Source organism: Budorcas taxicolor, chromosome 10, assembly GCF_023091745.1.
Source record: "Budorcas taxicolor isolate Tak-1 chromosome 10, Takin1.1, whole genome shotgun sequence".
Lineage (NCBI taxonomy): Eukaryota > Metazoa > Chordata > Mammalia > Artiodactyla > Bovidae > Budorcas > Budorcas taxicolor.
This window is the reverse complement of record NC_068919.1, coordinates 59,539,351-59,554,365: the sequence shown is the minus strand read 5'-3', so window position 1 is coordinate 59,554,365 and position 15,015 is coordinate 59,539,351. Positions and strand designations below refer to the sequence as shown.

The following is a 15,015-nucleotide window of genomic DNA, read 5'->3' as shown; positions in this document are numbered from 1 at the left end:
TATGTACAAGAGCATTCCTGAGGTAATTAAGAAGCAAATGTGAACCAGAAACCAGAAGGCCCTCTAATGGGCAACTTCTCACTATTTAAACACCTATCACTTTGCACAAATAAGGCCAGCTCTCATCTTTCATGGTGGTTCCCTTGCCAGCCTAAGTATTGGAGGCTCTACTTAGCCAACCAACTTTAGTCAATTATAATGATCAGTGACTACTGAAACAAGCATTTGTGGACTGAATACAAGTTGCATCAATTTTTAACACAAATCATTGTGAACTTAGTTACCCTCAGCCATTTTTTAAGTTTTCTAACTCTACCTCCAGGTTTCTTTTATTTTAAAGAAACCCAAACAACTTTTTGGTCAGACGATTGAGAGTATAGGAGCTGTAATCTTGAAGCAAACATTGGTAACTGCTCCTGTCCTTAGAACCTCGATCTGTAGCTTTCAAAATGACTAAATAGGCATTTTAAAATTACTTTCTTTAAAACCTGGTCTTCTTTTAAAATCATTATTGTCCATAAAAAAGCTGAAACAATTCTGAATTTTCCACACAGTTCTTAGAAAGACACAGATGCTAATTAACAGTTAAGCTATGGATCACAAAACAAGTCAAAGAAGGCTAAAAAATATCTGTCAGGAATTAAATACATTAAATACTAGACTGTGCAAAATGTTGAGATGAAGCATGAAAGATTTATAATGGCTGTAACCCTTATGTAGTTTGAGACAGACAGCTGACATTTCCTGAGTTATAGATTTGGGGGTGTATAGTTAGAATCAGAGTGCTCCTTGTTCAGCGAGCTGCAGTTGCTGGGCTTCTGCGGTTCCTGGCTTGCTTGGTGATCAGTAGTCCAGGCCTCGCTATCCATCCCTGGCTCTAGCACCTCAGCCGCCTCTGCTTCCTCTTCCCCACTTTGCTCTGCATTATCTTCCTCAGAACCATTAAGGGTTTTTCCAAGCTGAAGAGTTTCCATCGTTCTCTGGGTCTCAGAGACCCAAGACTCAATTCTACTATTGAGCTGTACTTCTACAGATATGGGTTCGTGAGCATAATCTTCCTCCTCCTCCTCCTCTTCATCATCCTCTTCTTCAAGCATGCCAGGTACAAGAGTGCTGGTGGTGCTGGTGATGGAGGAATTCAAAAGATCCCGGCAACTGCCATCCAAAGAGCCAGTCTCTGTACTCTGCTGTGAGGCCCATTCCAGGTCATCTGGCTTCACCTCCTCTTTATCGCCCACTGTGGATTTTCCAGGGTTTGTAGCTGAGGTAGTACTGCCTGCAGTCACTAACGACGTCTGCTTACCAACAGCCCCTACTGTGTCCAGTGGAAGTTTGTTGGGTTTTTCAGATGTGCTGTGCTTACAAGAAACTTCTCTCTCATTTTCTGATGTTTCCAGCCCATCGGAAGTTTCCACCATGTTTCTCCAATTTGTTTCTGCAAATATCAAACAGATTTTTTTAAAAACCAGAACAGTTTCAGAATCATGCAACTCTTAGAAGTGGGAAGAATAGGCTACAGAACTCTGTTGGCTCACTAACTGAAAAAACTAAAAACCTAGCTTATTCTAGTACTAGTTTAAATGTTATAAATGGAAAACAGCTCTCAAAAAATTTTCTTTAAATCAGTACATCTAACATAAAGAAACAAAGAGGCCAAAATAAGTATATTAATACTTCAGAATGCAGAAGATCCAACAGTACTAGAGGCTCACTGACTCTCATGTATTCACAAAAATCAATGAACTGCCTGTTTTTTGGCCCTGAAGTGTCCTGGGATCGAGGATCCACAAGCTACAGATGGCAGAGCCAAAAATGCCCATTAGAAATGCTCCGATTAAAAAAAAAGAAAAGAGAGAAAGAGTTCTGACTTGACAGGTTAACACTGTGCTCGTTTAGCAAGTTATGCAAAAGCTGTCTCTTGGTCTGTAATGGAACTTGTGTTTCCATTTATAAGCAAAGAAGCCATGCACGCATTTCTAACATTTGTGAAAATGTGTTTTATAATATATGTATGTTGCTTGGCTTATCAAGTGACCCTGGAGCCAAAAAAAATGTTACTATATAATACAGTGGTGATAGTCTGTATTATTTTTAACAACAGGTAGTCAGTTTACAGCAAAAATGTACTAGGAATCAGGAGATGAAGAGCAACTCTCGCACATACTTTTTGTGTTTTACTTTTTCCATTTAATTTTTTATCACTGACATATAACTGACATAAAACATAACAGCTTCAGGTGCACAACATAATAATTCAGTATTTGCACATAGTGAGAAATGATCACCACGAGAAGTCTAGTTAACATCCATCCCCATTCGGAATTACAATTTTTTTTTCCCTTTCTACCCTCTTAGCAACCTTCAAATATGCAGTGCAATATTATTATTATAGTTACAATGCTGTACATTAGATCCTCGTGCCTTATTTATTTTATAACTGGAAGGTGGTAATTTTTTAACCTCCTTCAATGCATTTCACCTACCCCTACTCCCCATGCTTCTGGCAACCACCAATCTGTTCTATCTATGCGCTTGGGGGGTTTCTTTTCCAAGATTCCACATAAAAATGAAATCATATGGTGTCTGTCTTTCTCTGACTTATTTCACTAATGCCCTCAAGGCTCATCCTTGTTATCATAAACGGCAAGATTTCATTCTTTTTAATGGCTAAATAATATTCCAATGTATGTCGCACACACCCACAGCCCTGCCCCACACACACACCACATCTTTATTCACTGATCTTCTTTATCTCTTTAATTATCGATGGACACTTGTTTCCATATCCTAGTTACTATAAATAACTCTGTAATAAACATGGAGGTGAATACCTCTTTTTGAGCAAATGTTTCTATTTTCTTCAGATAAATTCCCAGAAGGAGAAGTGCTAGATCATATGACAGTTCTCATCTTCATATTCTGCGGAACCTTCGTATTGTCTTCCTTAGTGGCTACACCAACTTACATTCTGACCAACAGTGTACAAGGGTTCCCTTTGCTCCACATCCTTGCAAATATTTGTTATTTATTGCCATTTTGACAATAGCCATTTTAACAAGTTGTGAGGAGATGTTTCATTGTGGATTTGTTTGGGATTTCTCTGATGACTGGTGATGTTAAGCATCTTTTCATGCACCTACTGGTCTTTATTTAGAAAAATGTCTATTCAGATCCTCTGCCCATTCTTAAATCTGATTGTTCTTTGCTATTGAGTTGTATGAGTTCTTTGTATGTTTTGGACATTAACCCCTCATCAGATATATGATTTGCAAATACTTTCTCCTAGTCCACAGGTTGCCTTTTCATTTTGTTGATGATTTCCTTTGCTGCAGAGAGCTGTTTGATTTGGTGTAGTCCCACAGTGGCACCCCACTCCAGCACTCTTGCCTAGAAAATTCCATGGATGGAGGAGCCTTGTAGGCTGCAGCCCATGGGGTCGCTAAGAGTCGGGCACGACTGAGCGACTTCACTTTCGCTTTTCGCTTTCATGCCCGAGCGAAGGAAATGGCAGCCCACTCCAGTATTCTTGCCTGGAGAGTCCCAGAGACAGAGGAGCCTAGTGGGTTGCCGTCTATGGGGTCGCACAGAGTCAGACACGGCTGAAGCGGCTTAGCAGCAGCAGCACTTACTTATTTTTGCCTTTTCTTAAAAAATAAAAATTTCCTTCTATTTGCATTGTAGCTGATATCTTCATTTTATAGGCAGAGTGATCAAACTGTAGTGATAAAACAAGTCTATACATACAAATATACTTGATTGCCACCTATCAATTACATGTTGCTCAGCTGTGTCCTACTCTTTGAGACCCCATGGACTGCAGCACACCATGCCTCCCTGTCCATCACCAACTCCCAGAGTTTACTCAAACTCATGTCCATTGAGTTGGTGATGCCATCCAACCATCTCACCTTCTGTCACTACATACCATATTTTGGCCACCTGAAGTTAGGGCACATGGTTTGGGGAAAAAAAATCTTTCTTTCCTGCAATTACTTCAAGTGTAGAACAGGTTTCTCTACTTGTATTCCTAGCTCATGACAAAAAATCTAGCATTCCTCCTTTATTCTCATTCTCAGTCAATAATGTCATTTTCAGACTCAAAGCAGAAGAAACCTTACAGTAATCCTTAATTCTCGTTCTCCACTGAACTCATAACTATACCATGTCACTCAGAGCTCAAAAACTACTAATTTGGTCACTACTGCCTTAATTCAAGCCTTCTTTACCTTGCTGTACATCTACAATATCTTTCTAACCGGCTTTGTGAACTGACCACATCACTAACTGGCTTTTTATTACCTTAGTAATCCAAACTCCTTAATTTAGTATATAACCAAGCCCCTTCATCATCTTCCTTCTGGTCCCATTCATTTTAACCCTCTGTCATGCATTCCAGGTCAAGGTCACTTTGAATTTTCACTGCTCACAGAAGTCATCCCCTTTCTATTTACTATGCTTGGCTTTGCACAAGCTGTTCTTTCTGTATGACATGGGCTTTCCTCCTTTCCCCTTCAGAGTCCTACTCGGCTCTGATAACCACCCTTGAATGTCATTTGTTTGGTAAAGCCTTTCCTGACTTTCCTAGGAAAGACGGTCACTAACTTGAAGTCCCACAGCACTTCCTGCATATCTGGTTCAAATGCATTTGTGTCTGCCGTTCTACCCCTCCTCCCTCCTCATTCCCATCCATCTCTGTGTTCTCAGGTTAGCATGCAGTATGTGCTGGGTAAACAAGCCTTTACAATAAATGAAAGTTTCACATATACAGTTAATTATGCAGAAAATAACTTTAAAAAGTAAAAAAATTTACAAAATTTAGGCACACATTTATATTTCCTTCCAACACTTATTTTCCTCTTTCAAAAGCACTGTAAGAATTCACATGGGGTCCCAGAAAAAGCCTCACCTCTCCCCTGACAGTGAGCCAAAGAAACAGGAGAAAGAAAGGAGGTCGTAAGACTCAGTAGGGCTGATCTCTCTCTAGGTTCTATCTTGGGCATTCTGCTACTAGGCAGGTAAGCTGAAAGCCAGATGGGTCCTTTGGAAAGGAAAGGGAGATATGACCTTGGAAGCAGAGACAAGGGACTCTGTGATTAGCCATCAAGAGACTTATCACAATGATTAAAGAGCCACTAAGTTCACATATGCAGGGAGGGCCCAGGCTGCCACCTTAGAGTAACAGGTGAAGCCTGATCAATAACTAATGAGCGTACAAACACATGACTGTGATGGGGAGGAGAAACGAGCAAGTATGAAAATGCCATCTTTGGATGAGGGGTTGGTGGGTAGGAGGGAGGGAAGAATATAGGCAGTCTAAAGCCAGAACAGCACATCTAGAAGTCCACTTTTGAAAAAGGGTTAGGAAGCAATTTAAAGGCAGAGTCAAAGATCTCAACAAACCTGGAAATATTACTGATGCAAAGCGAACTGCTTCTAAATTGCTTATTTTAGAAGAATGTATTCAATATAGCTGTTCTTTTGCTTATGAACCCCTCGGTGCTTTCTGTTTGTTACTTGGTTCTTTGTGAAAGCGCCTTTTCAACTTTCAAATCACTACTGCGTTTGTCAGAGGATGAGGTATGTGTATTTCTCCCTTCAGTCAGTACACAGAGAGAAGCCCTCCATCTTTAGATTGTACACAGTAAAGAAACACCAAGTCACTTCAAGAGCCGACAGAACAAGGTGTGGTGGCAGAGTGAGCTGGAAACCCAAGACAGACAGAGGCAGTCCTCCCTTATAAGCAGTTATTGAAAACCTACTGTATGGTCCTACCGAGAATTCATTCAACAGACAGGAAATTCACACCACATTGGCTAAGAATATAGGTTTTACACTGAAACTTATGAGCTGTGTGACAATGGCAATTTATTTACCTCATTTCATTTTCCCTTTCTAATCTGTAAAATGCTGTACAAGATTTCTTATCTCCAAGGACTACTCAGCGGATTAAATGTCTTAATAAACATGAAGAGTTAAAAAAAGTGCCTAGTAAGAATTCAGTGAGCTATTATTACTCTAGGTAAAGTGCCCATTATGTGCCAAATTTCTATCTCAAAAACCTTACAGTTTAACTGGGATTTATGTTTGAAACTGTCTCACATAAGTATGACAGAACTGAGACTGAGCTCAGGTGGAAGGAAAACACCAGCAAATAAAACAATTAAGGTGCACACAAAGAACAGTAACACTGGACGATGACAGGAGCCTCTCTATTCTACCAACATTTAGCAATCCTTTCCCAGCTTCGCTTTTTCTTTAAAATGTGGAAATCACAAAAAAATTTTTCAAAATCTTACACAAGGATGGCATGGAAGATACTATTTGTTTTCTACCCAACAGTCATTCCCCATTTTCCTCCTGCCTAACAGAGCCCCCAAATTTGGGATGGACTTGAGCTCAGTCGCACAGGAGGAATTAAAATTGTTCTCAGACTATCACAACTATCCCGTTCTCCTTTGCCAAATAAGCTCTTCCCCATATCTCCCTTGCAGCTAAAAGCAGAGACATGATTGGCTCTGGCCAAATCAAACAAAAGGTGAAGGCTTCTGAAAACTGCTTCCTTCACTGATAAGAAGAGCCCACCGCCTGAACGTTCTGCTTTTTGACTACTGTTGTGATGACCAGGGCCAATGCAGCTGTTTATGGATATGAGATGAGAAGCACAAGAATAAGAAGTCCCAGACTGAAAATGGAAAAAGAGAAAGAAGGAAAGAGCTAGAGATCTTGACAACACAGTGAAATAATTAAACACTCTAATTTTTGAGGCCACATCAGTGGGCTTCATGTCTGTTGCCAAATACATCTGATACCAATAGAGTAATTTTGTGCTTTATTCTCAAAGCAAATTATTTATGATTATTTTCACTCATTTTGTTGGCATCCTGGTAAATCAGATCATACACCAGAATCTTTAGTTCAGTTCAGTCAGTTGCTCAGTTGTGTCCGACTCTGCAACCCCATGAACTGCAGGACGCCAGGCCTCCCTGTCCATCACCAACTCCCAGAGCTTGCTCAAACTCAACGTCCATTGAATCGGTGATGTCATTCAGCCATCTCATCCTCTGTCGTCCCCCTCTTCTCCTGCCTTCAATTTTTCCCAGAATCAGGGTCTTTTCAAGAAAAGAGTCAGTTCTTTGCATCAGGTGGCCCAAGTATTAGAGCTTCAGCAGCAGTCCTTCCAATGAGTATTCAGGACTGATTTCCTTTAGGACTGACAGGTTTGATTTCCTTGCAGTCCAAGGGACTCTCAAGAGTCTTCTCTAACACCACAGTTCAAAAGCATCTTCTTTGGTGCTCAGCTTTCTTCATGTCCAACTCTCACATCCATATATGCTGCTGCTGCTTGCTGCTAAGTCACTTCAGTCGTGTCCGACTCTGTGCGACCCCATAGACGGCAGCCCACCAGGCTCCCCCATCCCTGGGATTCTCCAGGCAAGAATACTGGAGTAGGTTGCCATGTCCTTCTCTAATGCAGGAAAGTGAAGTCGCTCAGTCGTGTCCGACTCTCAGCGACCCCATGGACTGCAGCCCACCAGGCTCCTCCATCCATGGGATTTTCCAGGCAAGAGTACTGGAGTGGGGTGCCATTGCCCTCTCCATGGTAAAGTAGCGTCTCTGCTTTTTAACATGCTGACTAGGTTTGTCATAGCTTTCCTTCCAAAGTGCAAGTGTCTTTTAATTTCATGGCTGCAGTCACCATCTGCGGTGATTTTGGAGCCCAAGAAAATAAAGTCTCTCACTGTTTCCATTGTTTCCCTATTTATTTGCTATGAAATGCTATGAAATGATGGGACCAGGTGCTATGATCTCCGTTTTTCGAATGCTGAGTTTTAAGCCAGCTTTTTCATTCTCCTCTTTCACTTTCATCAAGAGGCTCTATAGTTCCTCTTTGCTTTCTGCCATAAGGATGGTATCATCTGCATATGTACGGTTACTGATATTTCTCCTGGCAATCTTGATTCCAGGTTGTGCTTCATCCAGTCCACCATTTTGCATGCTGTGCCCTGCATATAAGTTAAATAAGCAAGGTGACAATATACAGCCTTGATGTACTCCTTTCCAATCTGGAACCAGTCTGTTGTTCCATGTCCAGTTCTAACTGATGCTTCTTGACCTGTATACCGATTTCTCGGGGGGGCAAGTCAGGTGATCTGGTATTCCCATCTCTTTAAGAATTTTCCAGTTTGTTGTGATCCACACAGTGAAAAGCTTTGGCGTAGTCAATAAAGCAGAAGTAGATGTCTTTCTGGAACTCTCTTGCTTTTTCTATGATCCAAGGGATGTTGGCAATTTGATCTCTGGCTTCTCTGCCTTTTCTAAATCCAGCTTGAAAATCTGGGAAGTTCCTGGTTCACGTACTGTTGAAACCTGGTTTGCAGAACTTTGAGCATTACTTTGCAAGCGTGTGAGATGAGTGCAATTATGCGGTAGTCTGAACATTCTTTGGCATTGCCATTCTTTGGGATTGGAATGAAAACTGACCTTTTCCAGTCCTGTGGCCACTGCTGAGTTTTCCAAATTTGCTGGCATATTGAGTGTAGTGCTTTAACAGCATCATTTTTTAGGACCTGAAATAACTCAGCAGGAATTTCATCACCTCCACTAGCTTTGTTCACAGCGATGCTTCCCGAGGCCCACTTCACTTCGCATTCCAGGATATCTGGCTCTAAGTGAGTGATCACACCATCATGGTTATCTGGGTCATAAAGATCGTTTTTGTATAGTTCTGTATATTCTTGCCATCTTTTCTTAATATTCTGCTTCTGTTAGGAAGATTCTGCTTCTGTTAGGTCCATACCATTTCTGTCATTTACTGTGCCTATCTTTGCAGGAAATGTTCCCTTGGTATCTCTAACTTTCTTGAAGAGATCGCTAGTCCTTCCCATTCTACTCTATTTCTTTGCACTGATCACTGAAAAAAGCTTTCTTATCTCTCCTTGCTTTTCTTTGGAATTCTGTATTCAGATGGGTATATCTTTCCTTTTCTCCTTTGCCTTCAGCTTCACTTCTTTTCTCAGTTATTTGTAAGGCCTCCTCAGACAACCATTTTGCATTTGTTTTTCTTGGGGATAGTCTTGATCACTGCCTCCTATACAATGTCACGAACCTTCATCCATAGTTCTTCAGGTACTCAGCCTATCAGACCTAATCCCCTGAATGTGTCACTTTCACAGTATAATCATAACTCTTCTTAGAATTCAACCATTAGTTCAGAGAACTTTAGTTTTGAATGAAACCTTATAGGACCTAGATGGGCCCTCTTCATTTTACTGAAGACAAATCTGACGCTCAGAAATTAGTCAATTATGCCTAAATGCCCCAGGCAGAGTGTGGAAAAATCAAGGCTTCGATCTTTGAACACTTTAAATCTGGTACTTTTTGAAAACATCTCCTAAGTCTTTGACAGGTTCTTTTTATCATGTGCCCAAAGATGCCCAGATCACGGTCATTTCCCTAAATCCACAGCTTTAGGAATTTATCATACAGTTTATCTTTGAGAGCTGGCATATTGCAGTATAGAGAACTGATCTCATTTCCAAAGTTTGCCCTGTATCTTGTTTTCAACTAGTATCATTTTAGTTGAAGAAATACGTCTGCCTCTAAGCCAGAATCACCTTTACCTGACCAAAAGAGTTTCTAAAAGGCACACAATAGCCTGTTAATTGCCTCTGGTCTGGGGCATCATCAAAGTGTTCCAAAAGGTGAACGACCCAGTTAAATTTTAGGTGGCAACAAGCTGTTTAGTAAACTTTCAGGTAAGACTGAAGAGAGAAAGGAAGAGAGAAAGAAGAAGTCATGTTGAAGGAGGCGGCCTAACTATTTTTAAAAAAGAACCGAGGAAGTGAATCAGAAATGAGATCAAGAAAGTGAGCAAGTATTCTAGTGCAAAGTATTATAGAAACAAGGCAAGGCAACTAACTACTAAGATGCAGATTACAGTCAATATTTGTTACCTTAAATCTCACACATAAATGCTGTGTTTAGTCTGTATTTCTTTCTGACTACCATCAGATTTAACTCAGGACAAATGTCACACGTCTAGGTTTGCTAAGTTTAGGCTGAATAGTATTCAGGACTTTTGTTTACTTATTAGATACAAAATTTTAATAGTCAAGTATAAAGTATCAGGATCTTTGCTAATGTTTTGCTTCTGAGACAAACCCTCTGACCACTCATTCTTGGCTTCCTGTAAGAATTCCTCTTCAGGTTTTCACCTACAGAATTTTGTCTTTCATCCATTGCTTTCACCTGTCTCACATGCCCTAACCTTAATACTTTTCATTTTTACCTATATAAACAGATGAGGGCTTAATTACCTCCTAGCCCCAGTGTCACATTCTCAAATTATCTGGATAATAGCTTTCTCTACACTGTATTGCAAACTGCACAAGAATAAACATGATGTTAGGCTAATCTCTCCTCTATACCGAGAGGGTGTGGCACAAAGTAGATGTTCAGTAAGTATTTTTATATGAATGACAGTGAATTAAAAAACAGTATAAAGTATTAGAATAAAACTTCCTAGAATTTACTTATAGGTCAGAAGAATGGTACATTTGGTTTTTTTAAATCCCTTTGGGATTTTTTTTCTTTTTAAGATTTTGGAAATGTAACTAATTTCAGGGTCTAACAGAAACTCTCAGCCCCAAATATTTTCTTAACTTTTAATGGACATGTTTAATGCAATTTTTAAACCAAATATGTGAGCAAAATTTGCATAATCAAGAAAATTGAAACATAAGGTAGTCATGGAAAGTCATTTTAAAAATGACTTTAATCATTAAATTATATCAAAATTTCAGTCATTTAAAATGGTATGTAACAACTTACCATATTCCTTTTCATTTACTTCAGAGATGGGTTCGGAAATAACACTACAGAAAGAAATGGCACTTGCTGCAGAGGGATTCCGAGAATGCCCCATGTGGTGCGGCACCTTCTTCACATTCTTTAAGGCCTCCTCGGCTTGCTCCTGTTCCATTGCGGCAACCATATCTTTATATGCTTTCCTGGCTTCCTCAGTGAGTTCTACTAACTTATTGAACAGGCTCTAAAAAAAAAGAAGAGATATTGCCTAGTCCATTTTGTGTTATACTCTTTATTACTATCATTAGCAATAAATATCTCTACTGTTTCAGGGCCAGATACACTTTCCATCAGCGCAAAATCCAAAGGTATGCAAACCACGGAACTCTATAAAATACTGTAACTTATTTTCGTTTTTCTCTGTAACTTATTGATTCTCATAAGTCTGAAGCAAATTCTTGATTCAGTACTCACCACTAAATCATGCACCATATTAAAGTTCTTGCAGAGTTTATTAACTCAACAGAGTTTATTAACTCAACAACTGCACCCTATAGCATCCAGCACTAGAGTGGGTATAGAGACTACCGAACCACCACTCTGCTCTCAAGGAACCTTCTATATGGCTGAAAGGAGAGGACAGGAGACAATAACGACTCAAGGCACAATACCTTAAATACCTAGAGATGTACAAAGTGTTTAGCTTTTGGAGGAAACATCTAACTGCTGGGTATCAGTGAAGAGTTCATATAGCACTGTAACACCTGATATATGCCTTGAAAATCTGGCACAGCTTTGAGGGGTGGAGACAGTGCATTTTTAGCCAAGCATGCAAAACCATAAACAAAGGCACAGATTTAATAAAGTTCAAGGCTTGTTTGGGGAGCAGTGAAGAATCGTATATGGGTTCGAATATAAGAGAATGGGTGTATGCAGGGTGATGTCCAAGGATGCAGAAGGAGATGGCAGCCTCCATAGGAATTAAAAGCTCCCTATAATGTTTGTTTGCTGAAAGAACGCTTTAAAAAAGACCAAATAGAAGTCAAGTGATTGGCTAGCTAGTGTCTGGCTAGCTGGGCCCTGAAAACAATGAAAGGCCAATTATAAAAATTGAATAAAGAACCTAGAAATACAATATAGAGTTAACCAGATGTTCTTCCATCAGCAAAACAGAATGAACATGAATAGAATTATCAATCTCAGTGAAATGGTAAGTAATGGAGCACACATGTGTTAGTAAAATGGCAAAATTCATATTGCATTACAATTGTACTTCAGTAACTACGAGGTATAACAATATCTAAAGCAAACTGAAGTTTCCACAGTCACAAAAAGATAATAAAAAAAAACTTAGTGGTTCTTGTGTGTGTGTGTGTGTTAGTCACTTAGTCGTATCTGACTCTTTGTGACCCCATGGACTGTAGCCCACCAGGCTCATCTGTCCATGGGATTCTCCAGGCAAGAATACTGGAGTGGGTTGCCATGCCCTCCTCCAGGGGATCTTCCTGATTCCATGATCAAACCCAGTATCCTATATTGGAGGCAGATTCTTTACCATCCATGCTATAGGAAGATCCTTTTAGTGGTTCATACATCACAATTTAACAACATTCTACTCCTCTTTAATGTCTTGATTTAGTATCATAATGCAATATATATACCAACACATTAAGTAAAAATTTCAGATGGTAGATACAATCTGGCTACTTGTAAGAATATGCTTTAATTATGTACATAAAATTATGTTTTTAGAAAATGGGGGAAAAGTACAGCACAACTGTTTTTTTTCTAAATAAAGCACTGTCATTTAAGTATAAACCGTAACATGAAAGCATGGTAAAAAAAAAAGTGCCATAGTGTTATGGAAAAACATGTCTCTATAAATTAAACTTGAGGAGAAAAAACATAAGTAGCATGCTTTACCCAGCTGCAGCTTAAATTCTTTATAGCAGCAGGTACAATAAACACTGTTGCTAATGGTTTTGATTTTTGAAGAGAGGTGGGTGACAGTAGTATCAAAAATATATTCAGGATTTACTTAATTTTTAAAAGGAAGGAGGATGGATTTCATTAAAAACATGTCATAAATATTTCTTTGCAATATTCAACAAATCATGCACTTAAGTGAAGCCAACAAAGAAAACAGGCATATGGATACATAACTTTGAGATTTACATTGGTTTTATAATACAATAAAACACAGAAACTGTTGGAAGTAAAATGATAGAAAACACAATTGAACAGAGAAGCTGTTAGGGAATAAAAGTCTCTAGTATCAGTGTAAAGACCGAAAGCATAATTCAAAGGTTAGTCTTACTAGATGGTAAATTTAACTTATATGGGCTACCATATTTACTGCGAGTAGACACACTTGACCATGTGTCAGTATTTCCTTACCCTCCATTCTTTGAAAGTGTTTGGTAAATAGTAACTCACCTACCTCACGATGGAAAAGGCAAGTAAAGCAATGTACAAATAAAACTGGCAAACATTTTATAATATAAAAGCATTCAAATAACTTAATACATCCAATTCAGTAAGAAGTCAATACAGTTAAAAACAAACACGTCTGCTTTTCCTGATCTCGACCCTATTCCACAAACTTCAACAGTGAACAAAAAAGGACTGCATTTTTAGTATGTGTCATTTGTTGTTATTTAGTCACTAGGCTGTGTCTGACTCTTTTGCGACCTTATGGTCTGTAGCCTGCTGGGCTTCTCTGTCCATGGGATTTCCCGGGCAAGAACACTGGGGAGGGTTGCCATTTCCTTCTCTAGGGAATCCTCGTGACCCAGGGATTGAACCTGCGCCTCCAGCATCGCAGACTGATTCTTTGGTACCACTGAGCCACCTGGGAAGCCTATGTGTCTCCACCATGGAGCTATTTACCATCCAAATCCTCGGATATAGTTTAACATAGCAGGCAGATACACATCTACCACACAATTTATTAAACGTTTATCACCTGTTCATTCCCAAGTAATGTAAAAGGTTGTCAGACACAAAGACAAGGGGCCTGCCTGCAAGGAATTCAGTTACATGAAGAAACACATCTACAGCAAGGCAGTGTGATATCTATAACTGAGAAAAGCATGGGCTCCTGTGGCAGGCACAAATATTAATTACATGACTGTAGAGAGGAGGTGGGGACACAGAAAAGTTAATGGAAATGGGAGAGAAACTGAATAAATAGGCGGATGGGACCATACAAATATAGGGACTGGATAGGAAAGAGACACTTAAATATACACAAACAGTAGGGCTGAGAAGAGAGAAAATTGTTCATCAGTGGTGGCAAAAAATACTTTAGCTTCAACTTCATAAAAAGTCTTATTTTATTCTCCAGATTGTGTACAATTTAAAACAAATGTAACTAAATACACGTCAATGTAAAAAAATCACAATAAAGTCAAATGATACACTAAAAAGAACCCCACATATTAAAAGAAAAAAATTACCAATCTTATGTTATCAGTTAATAAGCATTAGTCTAAATAAGTAACATTATCATTTAGCAGCTCCTATGGGCAAAGTTTGTGTTAGCAGACTAGGAGAGGAAGACAACTATCATAGGTGAAGAACTGTTCTCTCAACAGGTTTAGGAATTTGGTTTTCTAAAGGAAAATCCTCTCCAAATAAAGGGTTCTTTTCTCGCTTGACTCCTAATAGCATACAATAAACCCAACATATAAACTGAAGAAAATTATTTTATATTACACAATACTGGACATCTTTACCCAGCAATTACATATATTATCAAGTACTACATATCTGAACCCAGAAAAAAAAAAAACCCACTGAGGTAGAAATATGAGCTAAAATCTTTTCAAAATGCTACAGGATTAACTTACATAAATGTTTTCAACACTAAAAAAGGAAATGTAATACTCAAGAATTTTCCACTCATTCCTGGAGAGTCACCATATCACTTCTGCAAATTCTCAAACACAACACTGGCATGTATCCCAAGAAAATGTCCTATGGGGGTGGTGGCAGAGGCCACTGAGGGACTGTGTCTTCTAAGGCTTACCTCAGCGCCAAAGTAGTTGAAGATCCCCACTACACTGACAGGAACCAGCTTGTTCACACAGCGACCTAGAGCTTTCCTTCCAAGGGCAAACACAAACGGAATTTCTTGTTCCCGTGCCATGGCTATGACATTATAGAGAGCCTCATCCAGGCCGCCTGAGACAGAGAGGTTTTATTTTA

At 39.3% G+C, this 15,015-nt stretch overlaps 1 protein-coding gene across 1 annotated transcript in view; it reads right to left on the bottom strand.

The window, feature by feature from the left end:
- Positions 1-749: 749 nt before the first annotated feature.
- Positions 750-15,015, bottom strand: part of SECISBP2L (SECIS binding protein 2 like) — a 49,674-nt gene continuing 35,408 nt past the window's right edge. Inside the window, exons 16-18 of the mRNA XM_052646204.1 lie at positions 14,837-14,991; positions 10,831-11,050; positions 750-1,435 (exon numbers count right to left, since the gene is read on the bottom strand). Coding sequence (XP_052502164.1) covers positions 750-1,435; positions 10,831-11,050; positions 14,837-14,991 — 1,061 coding nt within the window. The remainder of the gene's footprint in view (positions 1,436-10,830; positions 11,051-14,836; positions 14,992-15,015) is intronic.